Source organism: Triturus cristatus, chromosome 1_2, assembly GCF_964204655.1.
Source record: "Triturus cristatus chromosome 1_2, aTriCri1.1, whole genome shotgun sequence".
Classification (NCBI taxonomy): domain Eukaryota; kingdom Metazoa; phylum Chordata; class Amphibia; order Caudata; family Salamandridae; genus Triturus; species Triturus cristatus.
The window spans coordinates 829,253,778-829,271,601 of record NC_140580.1 but is presented as its reverse complement, the minus strand read 5'-3'; the positions used below and the strand labels follow the sequence as shown (position 1 = coordinate 829,271,601).

The window sequence follows — 17,824 nt, the reverse complement described above, 5'->3', positions numbered from 1 at the left end:
CGCAAAGGCTTTATAAATGCGACGTAATGTGGAATTAGCGATGACTGTTATTCAATCAACGTTAGTGACCAGTATTTTTTTTATAAGTTTCTCAGGTACCCGTCAGTTAAAGTATTTCGAGAGCAGAGTGCTTTTTTTCAGGGTATTGGGCGGTGTTTATCATATTAAAACAAACTGTCCAGCAACTGAGGTCACGTGTCTGGGGAGGTCATTGAGAGGAGCAGCTGGGATTTGGCAGAAACAGTGCTTGTTATGGGAGAATCCTCCAGAATGGACTGTCTGAGAAACCTTACACGCTTACGAAAAAAGAAAACCTTTTGTAATTAGTAATTCTCGTCTCTCTGGTTTCTTTGGACTTTTTACGTTCCGACTAACGAGGATGCCCAGGCATTAGTGAGTTTTGGCATTAAATCATTGTACGTATGTGTGTTTGTGTGAAGGGTTAATGAATACTTGCAAGTGGCGTTAGTAGATTACTTGCCACTTGAATAACAATCTCCATTGGTGCAATTAGAGCCAACGAGAGGCTCCATGGAGTTTAGAGACACTTGGGTTATCTGTAGGCTGGCACTCGGCCCACTTCTTCACTTTGTAGTCCCATTCAAGGGCATCTAGAAACAGTGACATACTATCATTTGCTTAAGATCAAACAGTGCGACAGTTGTGGATTTCAGGATACATTCTATTGGTGGAGGCAGGAGCATTCTCGAAGTCTGGTGTGTGTTTATATATATATATATATATATATATATATATATATATATATGTGTGTGTGTAAATATATTAGTTTTTTATGCGGGATCTGAAGAGAGAGTAGGGCATGTGATAGGATTTCTTTGTGAAGGCCTGCTGGACCTCAGTGTGAAGGTTTTCTCAGCTTTCTATGTGAGGGCATGTTGAAGTTTCAGACTGAGGGACTGTAATAGGGCAGAACTATGCGTGGGTCTGTACGTGACCTTATAGAGGTATGTCAGGGCATGCTAGTGTCAGTCAATCGCAGTAGAGTCTGTTTTGACTGCTGTAAGGTGGTGTGTTGGTGTTAAGGGATTACTTTTGTGCACAGTTTTAGGAGTGCCATGTGTGTAAATTCGGAGAGCTCTGCGTGCTTCTGGGTTACCCGGGTGCACAGTTCATCAGTGACCTGCGGCACAGGAAGTCATGAGAGACTTTGGCTGCCAAAGGCGGTCCAACAGTAATAGAAGCCTTTGGTACATGCCTGGATGCCAGACCTGGACCCTGAGCTGTGTGACACCCTATGAATAGCAGTGTCTGGGATTAGCAAGTTACTGACTCCAGCAAGCTGGGGATTTGCGCTTGTCTCCCACCAGGGCATTACGAGCAGGGAGTTGAGCAGAGATGTTCTGCCTGCTGCTGCAGTTCTGCCTCTACATGAAGGTATGGAGCCAAGAGCCCTTGCTGTCATTTTTTTCATGCTATGTAAATGGACTCTGCTTTGTTGGGAGACTGCGTGACCTAACTGTTGCTTCGTTTCTCTATCCAAGTCTTGAGAATAACCAGACTGCCATTGCTTTGCAGGCCCCTGGGAGGAGGCGGAAGAACATGAATGAATTCCTCGGTGATTCCAATATCCCCATTCAGGAACCGCTGCCAAACTTGAGCGGATCACTCCCTAACAATGGCATCGACACCTGGAAGAACCGTGCGGCCAGCCGCTTCAGCGGGCTCTTCGGATCCGGGACCACCGGCCCTTTTGGACGGGTAAGTTATCCAAAGCTACCTTTTATATGTGGTTACTGATCTTTCCCATTGGACCACTTCTGTTATGTATCTGCGTGTATTAACCCCTTGCATGCCCGCCCCTTTCCCCGCCCAGTGCCGCGCCTTCCATTAGCGGGCGGAGTTCATGACGAGCTGGACTCGTCATGGGCACAGCGCCACCGCAGCCCATGACGAGTCCAGCTCGTCATGGGCACTGAAGGGGTTAAGGGCCAACGATCACTAACTGTGGCATTTTAGGGATTGCTCTCTCTGGGCCCTTTTCATGCGGCTCTGGGAGGGCCGCCCATTGGGCAGGAGGAGCCAGCCTTTGGTGGCGTCCATTGCTGTGTTGGTGTTTGGGTGTCTCGGGTTGAGATTTCATGAAGTGTCTAAGTGTAAAATGCTTTGTCTTAGTGTGAACATGAACTAAGTTTGATCTTGGAAGATCTTTGTTGTGATTGAAGACTTTAGGTTGGTGTGGTAAAGGAGTTTCCGATTTTCCCACTTATCCAGGGAGAGATGATGATCAATCGTCCATTTCTCACCTAGAATATATTGCTTTTTATGTAGGCACCAGAAGACCGATCAGAGTCCTGTGATGGGTGTTTTGTGTGTGTGTGTATATATATTAATGTTATCTACATGTTCCTTGGTTTACCTTCCCTATGCCTGGTGGGGTTCAGTAGCTTACACCTGCGCGTTGAGAGAGGAAGGATATTGATATTTAGTAGCGATATAAATACTGTCCTATCCAATCCTAAAGCAGCGAGCAGTTTTCAGCTGTAGAAAATGACACGAGGACATGATAGGAGACTGGAGGGTGCTAGCAGAGGTCGGGAGTAATGTGAGAATCTGCTCTCAACAATCTGTGGTGCTTGACGAACAAGCATTGTCAAAACCAATCGGTCTCGCCTTGGCAAGGATGCGTTTTTTTGCAAACAGGCAATATGCAAAAAAACATTGTCAAACGCACACAAAGTATACAAAATAAAGGACAGCCCAGGCACAGTAGCCCGAGCTCTGAATTGCATTCCTTTAAAGATGGCTCTCCAACTGTGATCCGTCAAACGCAGTCCTTTACAATGCAAGAAGGCCAATGGTTGAGCTGTTGTATGCTGTGGTGACAGAAGCAAAATATGACTGACAGTTGAGTAGATCAGTGAATGAAGATTGCTCACTGAAAGACCCTTCATGTTTGTTCATGCATGTATGCATTTTTTTTTTACGTTTGGATGTATGTTTTTAATGATATATATTTTTGGGGAAAAACGGAAGCTGGTGATTTAGCTAAAGGTTTCGCCAGGCCAGCCCTGGCAACCGCATCAACAGCCAGCACAGAAAGGCCTGGACTTTAAAGCAATCTACACTGTTTTAATGTTTATATTTGATTGCCCAGGAGTCTTTTCAGCATAGAATTGCAGAGTTCTCAGCAGAGCTGGTACAGCCGGCTGTACGTGTGACTTTATAGTACATAGTGGAGTGAACATAGCTTAACTTTGATCATGAATTTGAAGCATAATATTGGATGGTGGATAAACAATACAAAGTTAATCAAACCGGAAGGCCACTGTAGAGAGGCGGAAGAATCTGAACTTGCCCATAATGGAGGACAGGAGGGTTGTGAAATACAAGAGTGTGCACTTTCCTAGCCTGAGCAAGCACCATTCCAAGGCCACGCTATAAAGTATTTCTCTACACAATCAATCAGTCATTTGTAAAGCGCACTACATACCCGTGAGGGTCTCAAGGCGCTGGGGGGGGGGGGGGGGGGCTACTGATCGAACAGCCAGGTCTTGAGCATCCTCCTGAAGGTCAGCAGGTCTTGGGTCTGTCGTAGGCTCAGTGGGAGGGTGTTCCATGTCTTGGCGGTGAGGTGGGAGAAGGATCTCCCGCCGGTGGTTGTTCTTCGGATGCGCGGGACGGTGGCGAGTGAGAGGTCGGCAGAGCGTAGCTGGCGGTTAGGGATGTAGAAGGAGAGCCGTCTGTTGAGGTAGGCTGGGCCGGTCTTGTGGAGTGCCTTGTGTGCGTGGATGAGGAGCTTGAAGGATATCCTCTTGCTGATGGGGAGCCAGTGCAGGTCCCTCAGGTGGGGGTTGATGTGGCCGTGGCGTGGTACATCGAGGATCAGTCGTGCCGAGGCGTTTTGGATGCGTTGTAGTCGTTTGATGAGCTTGGTAGGGGCTCCCGCATAGAGGGCGTGTCCGTAGTCGAGTCTGCTGCTGGCGAGCGCTTGGGTGACTGTCTTTCTTGTATCTGTCGGGATCCAACTGTAGATCTTGCGGAGCATGCGGAGGGTGGTGAAGCAGGAGGAGGAGACGGCGTTGACCTGCTTGGTCATTGAGAGCGTTGAGTTGAGGATGATTCCCAGGTTGCGTGTGAGGTCGGTGGGTGTCGGGGCTGCTCCCAGTGTCGTTGGCTACCAGGAGTCGTTCCAGGCTGAAGGGTTGGAGCCGAGGATGAGGAGCTCCGTCTTGTCTGAGTTCAGCTTCAGACAGCTGGTCTTCATCCAGTCGGTGACGGCCTTCATTCCTTCGTGGAGGTTGGCTTTGGCAGTGGTGGGGTCCTTGGTGAGGCAGAGGATCAGTTGAGCGTCATGGGCGTAGGAGATTATGTTGAGGTCGGGCGACGTGTGCGAGCGGGGCATTGTAAATGTTGAACAGTGTCGGGCTGAGGGAGGATCCCTGCGGTACGCCGTAGATGATCTCGGAGGCTTCGGACCGGGATGGGGGGAGGCGCACGCTCTGGGGTCTGCCGGATAGGAAGGAGTTGGTCCATTCCAGCACCTTGTCTCGGATCCATGCGGCGTGGAGGCGTGAGCGTAGTGTGCGGTGGCAGACGGTCTCGAAGGCGGCGGAGAGGTCCAGGAGGATTAGTGCTGCGGTCTCGCCGTTGTCCAGCAGGGTCCTGATGTCGGTGGCAGCGATGAGGGCGGTCTCGGTGCTGTGGTTGCTGCGGAACCCTGACTGGGAAGGGTCCAGGATTCTGTGTTCTTCAAGGTATCGAGTTAGCTGTCTGTTGACGATTTTCTCGATGACCTTGGCTGGGAAGGGGAGCAGAGAGATGGGCCGGAAGTTCTTGAGGTCTCTTGGGGCAGCCTTGGGTTTTTTCAGTAGGGCGTTCATCTCGGCATGTTTTCAGCTCTCTGGGAAGGTCGCGGTCTCGAGGGAGAGATTGATGACGTTGCGTAGGTGGGGTGCGATGGAGCTGCTTGCTTTATTGAAGACGTGGTGCGGGAAGTGATCTGACGGAGAGCCGGAGTGGATTGTGCTCATGGTCTTGATGGTGTCATCGATGTTCATGTTGGCCCAGGCTAGCAGGGGGCCGTGGTCGATGGTGTGCGTAGGGTCTGTTGTGTTGCTGTCTGTTGGGTCTGTCTGTCACACACAGGATAGGGAAGGCCCAGCACCGGCTGTGCCGGAGTTAGCTCTCATGTACATTCTAAAGCTGGCTCTAAGACAGACGGAAGGCACTAATACCTCAAAGAATGCAAGGGCAAACCTAGAGACCGTGCCATGATCAAGAGTGGGCCAGAGGTACTGGACGGGCTGGCCTGGTGGCGATTTCTTCTGTCTGAGCCAGAGTTACTTTTAGAAACCTGCTTCACACAGAAAGCGGGAGCTTTACCAATAAGGAGATAGTATCAAGAAGTTTTGCAAGGCTACTTCCGGTTCCTAGATGGCTCCTCTATGAATCTGTGCCCTGGGCAGCTTGTAACGACCTTGATCCAGCCCTGGTTTGAATGGTCCCTGCTGACAGAGGGTTATGTTCAGCTGGTCTCCCTGGCCGTGGGCGACGTGGAGCATGGTAGGGAACCAGCCTGCCTTCTCTTGGCGCATTATAAGGTATTAATAGGACATCGGTTTTAAGCTTGTAATCTTTGTGCCATGATAGCACTGTGTGTCCTCATCACGTCCACGCTCCAGATTCACTGCTGAAGCCATCTCAGGATAACCAACAGCAGGCGGACGCGACATGACCCCGCAAACCAGCATGCCCCGTAAGCACTGAGTGTGCACCGTGGACCTAAGTAGGCACTGTGACTGACCATCATACACTGGCCGGTTTCAAAAAGAACATCCGTACTAAGAAGTGCAGTCACCACTACACTGAAAGTATAATCCGCAAAAATAAATGTGAATGCTCTTTTCTAAAGAAAATGTGTTGCGTTTGCTCTAAGAAGCGGCAGCACTGTCTAAATACACTGCCCATTGTCGTGTGAAAAAAATATATATCCCTGCTTGTGCATCATATTGGAATAAAGTATGTTTGTTAAGCGTCTGTCTTCGCTGTGTACTCTCACCTCATCCATTCCTGTTGGTGTTTTATTGTAAACAGTTAAACCCTCCTGTATACCCGACACACTCAACTTCTTTATGTTCAGCATTTTGGATCGAAAGGCCGTGGTTGGCAACAAATAAATAACTAATGGTTATGGGTTCAGCCATTGTGGTCAAACAGAAAGTTCCTGTCCTATTAAAAATATTCAACCAGTGCTTCAAGTTGCTTTAATGCTTTACTGCCCTGTGAACCGTATCATACCCATGCTACGAGGCGCTTGTAGTGCGTTTTAAAAACCTGTGAGCTACATGTAGTGTCCTGTTTTAAGTGCAATATGCTTAATATGAGGCGCTTGTACTGCCCTTTTAGAGGCATAATAATGCTGCGAGATGCTTGTACTGCCTTCTTCATGGTAAAGAATGCATGTTTGAGGAACCTCTGGTGCCCCGTTAAAAGTATAATGATCATGCGACAAGGCAAGGGGCTTCTCCTGCCCTGGTAGGAAGCTATGAAGGGCCTGTACTGCCCGTTTGAAAGTGTTCTATGCTTACTATCGGTTGCTATACTGCCCTGTTAAAATGCAATATGCGTGCTGGGAGTTGTTAAACTGCCCTGTTAAAATGCAATATGCTCACTATGAGGCGTTTGTACTGCCCCGTTAAAAAGCCACGAGGTGCTTGTACTGCCCTTGTAAAAGTGTAATGTACTTATTGTGAGGTGCTTGTATTGCCCTTATAGAAGTGTAATTGCTTATTACAAGGTGCTTGCATTTCTGTTAAAAGTGTGATATTCTTACTAGCTTACTGAGGTGCTTGTATTGCCCTGTTAAAGGTGTGATCTGCGCACTATGAGGTTCTATATTTCCTCGGTAAAAGTGCGATATGCATTCTATCAGGTGCTTGTATTGCCCTCTTAAAAGTGTGATATTCTTACTATGGGATTCTATAGTACCCTGTTAAACGTGATATGTTTACTATGAGGTGCTTGAATTGCCCTGCTAAAGGTGTGATATGCTTACTATGTGATGTTTGTATTGCTCTGTTAAAAGTGTGATATGCATACTATGAGGTGCTATATTTCACTGGTAAAGGTGTGATATGCCTTCTATGAGGTGCTTGTATTGTCCGGTTATGTGTGATATGCTTCCTATAAGGTTCTACAGTACCCTGTTAAACATGTGATATGTATACTATGAGGTGCTTGTATCCTGTATTGCCCTGTCAAAGTTGTGATATGCTTACTTTGTGAAGTTTGTGTCACCCTGTTAAAAGTGTGATATGCTTTCTATGAGGATCTATATTCCCCTGTTAAACATGCGATATGTTTACTATGAGGTGCTTGTATTGCCCTGTTATGTGTGATATGCTTCCTATGAGGTTCTATATATTTACTTGGTGAAAGGGTGATATGCATTCTTTAGAGTGCTTGTCTCGCCCTGGTAAAAGGGTGATGTGCACTCTGTGAGGTGCTTGTATTGCCCTGGTAAAAGTGTGTTGTGCATTCTATGAGGTGCTTGTATTGCCCTGGTAAAAGTGTGATATGCTTACTATAAGGTTCTATAGTACCCCGTTAAACGCGTGATATGTTTACTGTGAGGCACTTGCATTGCCCTGTTAACAGTGTGATATGCGTACTATGAGGTTCTATAGATCCCTGTTAAACGTGTGATACGTTTACCGTGAGATTGTTGTACTGCCTTGTTAAATCATAGCAGTCATGCCAAGGGGCTGCTGCTGACACTGCTATTCAAATCTTTGCTCCCATATTCAGAAGTTCTTGTGCTCTCTCACTTATCACATGGTGTGTTTAAAAGCAACGTTCTCACTGTCACTTGAAAGTGCAGGCACCGTGTTGAAGTGCAGCTGCAACACTAAACTCTTCTGCCATTCTTGCACACTCGTAGCTTCTGACACTATCCAAGCAAAAGTAGAACAGGGTTACAACAACTACTGCTGTCACTGCCACTCACAGAAATATAAGGCGGGTTTATTCGTGTAATAAGCCCCGAGGGCTGCAGGCTCCATAAAACAGCCCCTCCTGCAAAGGCATTCCTTAAAAGGGCTCATTTTCACCCATTTCATTTGCACATCGTCACTCGGTGCTTGTTCATGTGGCCGTGAATCTTTCTAATACTCGTCACTAATTTGATTCTGTTAAAGCTCTCAGAACATTGTTTATTGTGGAACAACTGCACGTCTAAGGGTGAGGGCGGGAGGACAGGGACTTGGCTCTCTTGCCTTCCAAATCTGTGCAGGGGCAGGGCTGGGCCAGTCTTGTTTGTCGGGGACCTGCAGTGTGACCGTCGGTGTAAGGGGGGCGCTGTGACTTCTGCCAGTTTTACATTGCGTGCTGTGAGGAGCCCTTGAAAACAAAGCAAATGGCGGCTCTTGGGTGCCTGGCCGACTCGCAGTCCTTGCAAGGCCTACAGTACCCGATGTTTACAGGTCTTCAGGACCATTATAACATGCACACGGGGGAATGAGGGCGACCAGAACCTAGCAAAACCAACTGTGCACGTAGAATCTGAGACACCTCCATGTGCCAAGTGATTGCTTACGCCATGTGTTAGTGGCGCGCGCCTGGTATGCTCTTTTGTCCTCTGGCAAGTAACATCTCGGCGGTTGCACGACTGCTTCATCTGTAACCACACTATGAGTCACTTTTTCGACCCCAGTTACCTCCAGACAGGAAAGAACACCACATGTAATTGGACTTGGACCTTCCTTTGTTGGATCTGATGTTTTGCCCCCTTTGGAGTCGTGTCCTCCTATTTACACTGAAGGGGGTGTTGAAGGGGGCATGGATAGACCCTGGGCTACCATCAGTCTTTGATGCTGATGCCTTGGGTACATTTCTGACAACCCGCTAGGGTGCAGAATCATGGCTTATTAATGCGTACCTGACATCCATGACCAAGATCTAATGTGTGTGTGTGTGTCTGTGTTTTGTGTGCCTTCACTAGTGGCACTGAATGCAATGTGAGTGGTCATCATTGCTTTCAATAGCCTTGCAGTGATATGCGTGTTCCCATTGTCACACCAAGGTTGAACAATAGCGCTCTCACTCAATGTATGCGTCCAAAATACATGGGCAAATTAAATGAGCCTAACCAAGAAATCCCCTGGCCATCAATTTGTGTTGATGTCCAAAGGAGCCTTTGTTCCCCTTGTCATAAGCGGCTCCCCTTTTGTTTCTGGCGTGGTGTTATAATGTCACTCTCCCTCCTATGCATGCCGGGTTTCAATTGTTCGTCTCTCACTTACCGTCGGCGTCCAGCCCACTCACAGCAGCTGCTTCATTGACACTCGCGGTCCCGTGGGCTTGGTCCAATGTCCCCGCACGAGCCGTAGTAGTGGTGCAACAAAAAGGGGAATCTACTGTGTCCCCAGGCATCGCTCCGCTCCTGCTGATCACATTATCCTCGCTGTCTCTCATTTGCATTATTGGATGATGGAGCCTTCAGTTGGCGCCGACAAGTTTGTGGCTGTTCAGTTGCATCAGTAATGAATTCAGTCAGTAAGTGGTGCAGTCAGGATCTGATCTTCTATACGCAAGTATTTAGAATGGCCTGGTTTCCAGGTCTACCAAACAGCACTTATAAAGTCCACGTTGTCTACACCGCAGTGCAGCCTGGGCTACACCAGCCACGATGGGTACCAACACTATTATAAATGCACAGTACTTGTAAGCTACCTTCTTCTTTTAAAGGGGCCACTTCAGCTGATATGTTTTCTAGGGAACTGGTGTCTTCTTGCGGTAGTGACACTTGCATGGTGTTTTGAGTTGTTGAGGAAGAGATGCTGACATTGTCTGCGTGAACGACCATGATAGAGGGGCACACTAGTCTCAGATGGCAAATTCACAGGCTTTAGGTTTGAGGATCAGTCCTTCTGTAATCTCCAAAAAAAGTGAGGGATGGAGGGGTTGAGCTTAAAGCATGGTGCTTGGGAAACATCTTCGCAGGTATTCCTGGCCAACAGGTGAATTCAGATGTCCCATCAAAGAGGGGACGTAGGAGCATTTAAAAATAAATTGCATCTCTCGAACTTCAAATAAACACCAAAAACGGGTTCGGAGGTGGAAGCAACTGGAGGGGTTCATATAAAACAAGCTGTAGTTTTTCATGTTCCCAGCATTTGTATAGTAGACACATTTGTCATTAATAGGGCCCCATGGTGCTGTGGACTGTCGCGGATGTGTTTCTCCACATTGTTCCTGTGGTTCACTGCTGACTAGAGTCTGATTTGTTTTTATGATATTGTGTTGTAGGTAATGTGTTCTGGGTCACTTTTAGTCACATGTTAGTCCATTGTGTCCTATGATGGTTGGCATTCGGTTCCACTGGAGGAGGACCTCATGTGGCCATATGTGATGACTGGGTGGCAATGTCTTACTCTTTGGATTTGGAATGAATAGTTTGGCGGTGGGATGATGTCATTGGAGTGCTTTACTGTTAGCATATGAGCTCTAGGCTAAGTGAGATTCTAAGTGGTTAATCTGTGCTTGATTCTGCTGGGATTGGTACAAGTCTGAGCAATGTTGCTTTTTGTCTAAGTGCTACAGGACTGCCGGATCTACAGCACATTAGTGATAATTTGTGTGCATGTGCGATGATCTGTGCAGCAGGTTCTATTATGTTTGTGTTAATATTTCTTTGTATGTAACTCTGTTGGGAGCAAATACTGCCGTCCATTCTCTGGGATTTCTAGAGCTTCTGTCCATTTTACCACAAAACGGAGTGCAACTCAACAGATAAATTAATCTGAAGTATATGTCAAAGATATCAGGATATGTAAAAGATTTAAGATCGAAGGTAGACTCCCCATCCGTTAAAGTGTTCTCATTGTTGATTCTCACAGGTGCTTATGGGTTCGATTTGTGTAGAGGTTATAGGGTGCGATTGGCATTCCATACTGAAAGGTGCCTCATGGTGTATGATAAGGATATAAGTTATATATATTTGAAGAATGGTGCGTGCGAGATCTGTACACTTTGCATGTGGCTGTTTCCTTTCTAAAACGTTGAAAGCAGGAGAACATCAGAAATGCAAGAAGTCTGATTATAGACATGTTTTTTCTTGAAACCGGCTTTTGCAAGGCGTAAAATGTGTACACATTAACACAATACCCCTACATACGTGCATTTTAAGATGGGAAAATTAGACGTTTAGGGAAAAAAGGAAGAGGACCCGGACCTTAGATCAACCTAGGCAAGAAGAACATATACATTGACATATATTGTTTCCTCTTTAGGTCTCGGCTAGCGAAGGCTGCGCTTGCGCAGTCTTGCTCGCGAGATTTAATGACTTGGAGAAGAAGGGCTTGAACCCGCCCCTCTTCTCTCCTCTTCTCCATTGGCTGGCCTCTTGAATACTGGCCAGCCATTGGAGAAGAGGTTTGTCTCTCCGAACAGGCCCCGTCCTTTTGCAATTCGGGGGCGTGTTTTTTTCGATTCTTTCTCTGGGCGTGTTTAACACGCCCCCAATCCGAAAACGCCGCTGCCTTTCTCCGAGGCATTTCTGCTTCACCTCGGAGAAAGGCGGCGGTGTTAATGGCGTCCTCTCCCCCTGCTCTCGCTGCCGTCATGACTTCCAGCCGTGACACTGCTCTCGCTGCCGCCATGACTTCCAGCCGCGACAGATGAACAGAAGGGGCTTACGGGCAGGTGAGGAAATGGAGGATGTTTAACTCGTCCGCGTGGCTTGAATACAACCGAACTACTAATTCACCTCATGCATGGATTACTCATTGCTTCCCCCATCCACCCCCTACCACCTTTTCTGTTAAAGGATGGGTGATTTTGAGAGGTTTGAAATGATCCTCCTTAGTTAACTTTAGTTATAGTCGAAAAAGTGGTAATGATGCGGGGCGGCATGACAGGACCGCCTAGTTGTAATGGGAGAGAACGGTGAGTTCCTGGTTGTCCCCTCTCTCGTTTACCACCACTGCACCCCCCTCCCCCTTACTGGTGTCTTGGTGTTCGATGGTCTGGATCTCCGCCATTTTCTGCCGAGGGGCAATGTGAAGACGACCCGAGCCCTCGGTCTTGGTGGCATGCTTCTGGCTTTCAACTCTCCGCTTGTTTCCGGTCTTTTATTTTGTTGATCCAGCCGGACAGTGCAGTCTCCACGTTCTCCTCTTAACGGGATGCCTTTTCTCAACAAGACCTTGCCTTTGTTGCTGCCTGGGGGATGATGGACTGGCCCTGGGTTTTGGCACTACCTCCAGTTCAGACCGGGGGGTGCCTTGCTGCTTCCCCCAGTTCCACCCGGCCTTTTACCCATACGGACTTTTACCCATACGGACATCCTCCATCTAGGAGATTCCTCCAGACCCATGATGGCAAAATGTCATGCTATGGAAATATGCAATATAAAAGCTCGTTTTAAAATGTAACCATGAGTGAATATGCAACTTGTAGTAGACCTTTGTACTTACTACTGCTCTTATGTTAATGTAGCGTTTTTCTGTCTTTTGCTGTTTGTACCTTTTTTATGTAATCCAAAGTCCTTTTGTAATGCAACTGGATCTTATGTAAAGCGTTCTGACACCTACGGTTAATGTTCGCGCTAGATACAATCGCATTTAAATGTTCTTATCTCTCTAGAAAGTAAAAAGTAGTATTCGCTGCGGACGGTTTGTGTTTAATGAGGCTTTGACGTTTTAGTTGCATCTTGGCAGATCTTACATAAGCGCCCAAAACATTTGGGAAGTCTTTATTTTGTGCTATTTTTTTCAATTGTTTTGGAAGTTGTCTCAAAATGTGCACTGATATACCCTGGATGTCACATCTTAAGTAGTGCAGTGGCAGTCCATTTTAAATTTAATCGTGTGGGTCTCCTTTTGACTTTTTGGAGGCAGTATTGATAAGCCTGCACAATGTGTCTTCACGTTGTAAGTCGTTCACGTGTGTAGCTATCGGTGGTCCAGCAGGTGCAGTGGTACCGGAGCCTATTAATAACACAAAAATATGAAAGTGCTGCTGGTTCCATTTATTAGCCCGCCGCAAAATTAGAACGAGATGCGTTTGGTTTGGGGCAATGTAGGCAAACGTTAATGTCTTTACACTTGCTGGGTTTATGCAACTTCGTTCCTTACGTCCAATGATTAAAGATAGTTGTCACTGCTGTTCACATTATGAACCACTGTGATTACGCTACAACTCGATGAGGACGAACGAGGTCTCGCATTTGAGAGTGTCATGAGCAATGCCAATAGCTCTAACTTTTACTATGCCGAGACCATTGCATTGTAAATGCTTGTTTTATTGTTGTGATAACTTAGCAGCACATATTATTGGCCGCAGTGTTTTGTTGATCTCAACATTTGGTCTTTCCTCACCTAGAAGATGGTTCTTATTTTGTTGCATGGTTGGTTTTTGATGACCATTGCATGTGTGCATTTTCCCGCCTCTTCCAGGAAATTGACAAGATGGAACAGCTGGAGGGCAAGCTCCACGCCTACAGCATGTTTGGGCTTCCGAAGCTGCCACAACAGCTCTGCTTTGACCAGGATTCCTGGGAGGAAGATGAGGATGACACCCACCTGTGTCTCGAGGACAGTTGGCAAGAAATCATCAAGGCTCCCGAGGTAAGAAGACCAATGCAAGAGCAGTTAACCACCCTTTTAAAAAAAATTTTTTAATCTACTTTTGCTATTTAACATGCGTATTTAAGAAGACAGATGAGCTTTCAACAATTTAATTTTAATGGACCCATCCGAGAAACAGGCCGGCCTATTAAGAAACCAAGAGATCTTGCAACAATCTGGTTTATTTGAAAGATGGGCTGGACTATAGGAGAGTCAGTCATGCATTCTGTAGAGCTTGCAAGGGATGTCTGTCCCAGTGCTATTCACTTTTTAGAGATGGCACTTTCTCACCAAACCACCGTGCCTCTCGGACTACTTAGAGGGTTTTTGGGACAATCGGCCATTGACATGAGCCATGGTGGGGAAGGAGAGTGGAAGGTGGGAAGATCAAGAGTAGGTCAAAAGTAAATACCTGAGAAATCATGTTTTGTTTACTGGAATCTCACCTCCCGTAGCCTTTTTTTATTTAAAAGAATGTTGATCTCCCAGGGATGTCGGAAACATTGTAGTAAATTCTCTCTTCTGTTCCCCTGGTAGTTTGAAAGGGCTTCTATCCAGCACAGTGAGGCATATACACCTGATTTTAATTCAGATCTCTTGTCTTTGAAATTAGGCATGTTCTGCAATTTGAGATGGATAGGAAGAGGATCTTCTCATCCACTCTTGTTTTTTGAGGCAGCACGGTGGTCCTGCTCAGTTCTGTACCAACAAAAGCTACATATAATACTAGCCATTTGCTTGTGACTCTTGTGTGTGCTTCACCACTGATAAAATATTGTTGCCTCTAGAAATTAAGTAGTTCCTGTGGCTCTTTGGAAACCTCACTAGGCTCCTGCCTTTAGGCAGCCCGGTCTACTGAAGTGCAAGAAAGGTGACTGCAAGCGGCGAGGGAAACTATAATCAGACCAGCAAGCCACCGGGGAACTCAGTGTCTACAGTACAGACCCTAAGGGCCAGACTTAAAGCTGTGCCGTTAAGGAAATCTCTGCTTGTGGAACATCTGCCCCATCCATCAGTGGATAAAATCTGCTGGTGCAATTATCCCAGCCAGGGCTTTAGTGCAGTAGAGATCATGCCACCGACTGAGCCTCCCAGGAGGAGAATTCTCCATGGAAGAATTCAGTAATACATCCACCATCCTAATCTATATCACGCAAAAGGCATCTTAAAGTCTTGTTTCACAGCAAGTGCAAAGCCACATTTCACCAAGTCCAGTGTTACAATAGCTGTATCTAGGTAGGATGTTAGCTCTGTCGACCACAGTGCCTAGCTGTGGTCCTTGTACTTTGGCTCTCAGACTGAAATCGATTTTTTAATTTTTTTTTTTTTTTTAAGAAGTAGCTTAGCATAACTTTTGATGTTCCTTAGCAGCGGAAACAATATAAAAGTGTTTTCAAAGGAGATCATGTCCCAGTCGCTAACTAGGAAAGTATTTTGATTTTCCAAAATCTGGTTTAGTTCGATTTTATTCTGTATATCGAAGGTGACTTGCCTTTTGTAAATAGCTTCTGTACTCCTGTTACAAGATTTAGACCCTAAGTTATAATGGTTTTACATTTAGTCCATCTCACCTTCTTAAGTTCACTGCTTCTGGCCCAGGATGGAAGGTCGACCGGATTATCACCAACTATTTTGCCATTTCCTCTACTTTTTCTTTCTTGCAGACATTGACTCGACGGCAGTGCCATCAGCAAGAGGCTATCTGGGAGCTTTTACACACAGAGGCCACCTACATTAAGAAACTCAAAGTGATCACTGACGTGAGTTTTTCACCCACCTTAGGAAATACCACTATTACTGTGTACCACTGTATGATCTGTGCATGATATATAGCTGTGCATCTCGGTAGTGTGTTGGCCAAGCCTTCTTCACACCGCATATGTACATATGGAGAGGAAGAGGATCCAGGTACAGGATTCGTGAAGCCGCCTTGAGTTCCTTTTAGTTTATACACCACCAAAACATGGCAACTTAGCTCACTACTATGGGGGACCTTCACTTTTTGATGTGAAGTTGAAGAACCCTGGCTTAATAAAATGCCCTGTGCTTAAGCGTGGGCGCCTCCATCTTTGGGGTGGGTATTCCTGTATGAAGTGCTAAGGCCCCGGCCCCATCTTGCACATTTTACATGTGATGGGTTTGTTGGTTTCTATTTTAATTTGTATGCTATATGGTTTTAAACCTTTACTGCTATATTGTAAGCCTTTAAAAGCTGCACAGTTACATGACTTAGCAGGTACCTTCACCAAAGTTCCTTTTTCCCCCGAGTACCGCTCTATTGCTGTTGATTGTTCCAGCCTTAAAAATGGAGCATCTCACACTTCAGCGGCCCTAGAAGATGACGCAGTTTGCTTGAGACCCCAGTGACGTCAGTGCATACCTCGGGTCGCGCGGGCCTCAGGTGCCCATTGTGAAGTGATTGCCTCTCATTACCTGATGTCTGCGCTGACCTTTATTAAAAGAGGGAGCCGCGATCCGAGGCCAGGTTTGGGAAGCCTGCGCCGCCTTCCATGAATGCGTTCTTTTGTAGGGAGAAGGTGGTGGCTGTACAAACAGCTCAGGGGGCTGACAGCAGCGCGGATTAATCATCTTCGCGTTTCAAAAACATTGTGAATCTGCCGCGCGCGCCGCTGCGCCGCACGCGCCAAGAGCCTCGAGCTGACATGACGGGCCCGAGCCTCTCTCTAAAACACGCGCCTTCTGCTTTGTCTCCACAGCTGTTCCTTTGTTGCCTGCTAAATCTCCAGGAATCCGGGCTCTTGTGTGAGGTAAGTCCTCGTACGCACCTGCAGCTTCTCTTCTCTCTCTGTGGCATAAAATCCTTAAGAATATTTCAAATCGAAAAGGTGAAAGAAAAGTGGCATTAAATGAAATGCACACATTGAAAATGAAGCCCTGCATCCACTTTTTGTTCATAGCTATGACCAGGGAGTTCTGTGGAATTTTGCTTTAATGACACTTACATTTCCTATCTGGAACTCGCCAAACTTCTGTAAATTCGTGCAATTAATGCAGACCTTGTTATTTGAAAAAAATACTGTCTTAAAACGGTCTTCTCGGTTCATATGAAGTGAAAGGATATGTTTTGCATCTGTTGAGTACTTCTCACTGCTTTTACATACACCTATGAGCACATTTAAATTAGAAATTATCACAGAATATCTGGGTTCTTCTGATATAACATAACCATTTATTGTGCTGTTGTATACAGTTAGATGCCTCCCAGAGCTAGCAACCACAATCGATTTTGTGAAATATACAAAGGCGTTTTTATTCTCAAGTTTTAGACTGACAAATGAATAATATCTGATTTCTTTCATATTTTTATATGTGAAAGTATGTGAGGCGTTCTTTCACTTTTGTTTTATAGTGTCCAGTTATATGTATTTAAAGAGTTCAATAGCCCACTTGTGCTTAAGGTGCAATATTACATTTCAAAGAATATAATATGACGTTATTTCATCCCATTAGGCTATTTATACACTGGCTAAAAAAGAATTCTTTACATATCAAAGAGATGTGTCAAAGTTATTTTTTAGCCAGTGTATAAATAGCCTACTGGGATGAAATAACATCACATGAGATCCTTGGCACAAGCTATTTTAAGAGCATTAATTTCTATCGAGAAATGTAATATTGCAACTTAAACGCAAGTGTGTCTTAGTAAAGACAATGTAGCACAAAATTTGACAGATTCCTTATGTAGCCTGGCCCCAACCTAGGTGACCGAGTTGAACTCGTACATAATTGGAGCTCTTTTTTGTTAGAGTAATATTTGATACCTACAAACACCATGAAACAAAAAGACCAAACATTCAAGTGATAAAAGTGCTTTTCATTTTTAGGCTAGAAAACACCTTAAATCCCGCTAGAAAATATCTTAAATGTGCTCCTTACCGGATGGACTACATTTTTCGGACTATTTTATTAGTTTAGATGTAAAAAAATATATATACGGTTACTGGTCCAGTTACTTAATGATAATCTTCAGTACTCCAAGCCCTCTTTATCCCAGTCCTTGGACTTCTTCCGTTCCCTGTGGTTTGGTGGTCCCAGGGCGACATGGATTTGGACGCATGGGGCACATAATGTCAAGCCCTAGGGATTCTAATAGGATCTGGAGCATGAGAAAGACTGGCTTAGGCAGTAGAACATTTTAGGATTCTTGGAAAATTAGTCTTTTTATATAAAATCTAAAGTTGACAGTTGTGCTGTTGTCTCTCAAGTGACAGTTGTGC

At 45.8% G+C, this 17,824-nt stretch overlaps 1 protein-coding gene across 8 annotated transcripts in view; it reads left to right on the top strand.

Moving 5' to 3' along the window:
* Positions 1 to 17,824, top strand: part of PLEKHG5 (pleckstrin homology and RhoGEF domain containing G5) — a 1,098,541-nt gene that overhangs the window by 1,060,113 nt on the left and 20,604 nt on the right. For all 8 annotated transcript variants that reach the window (XM_085608897.1, XM_085608896.1, XM_085608900.1 and 5 more), the window contains 4 exons: positions 1,537 to 1,719; positions 13,416 to 13,586; positions 15,251 to 15,346; positions 16,304 to 16,354. In XM_085608897.1, coding sequence (XP_085465023.1) covers positions 1,537 to 1,719; positions 13,416 to 13,586; positions 15,251 to 15,346; positions 16,304 to 16,354 — 501 coding nt within the window. The remainder of the gene's footprint in view (positions 1 to 1,536; positions 1,720 to 13,415; positions 13,587 to 15,250; positions 15,347 to 16,303; positions 16,355 to 17,824) is intronic.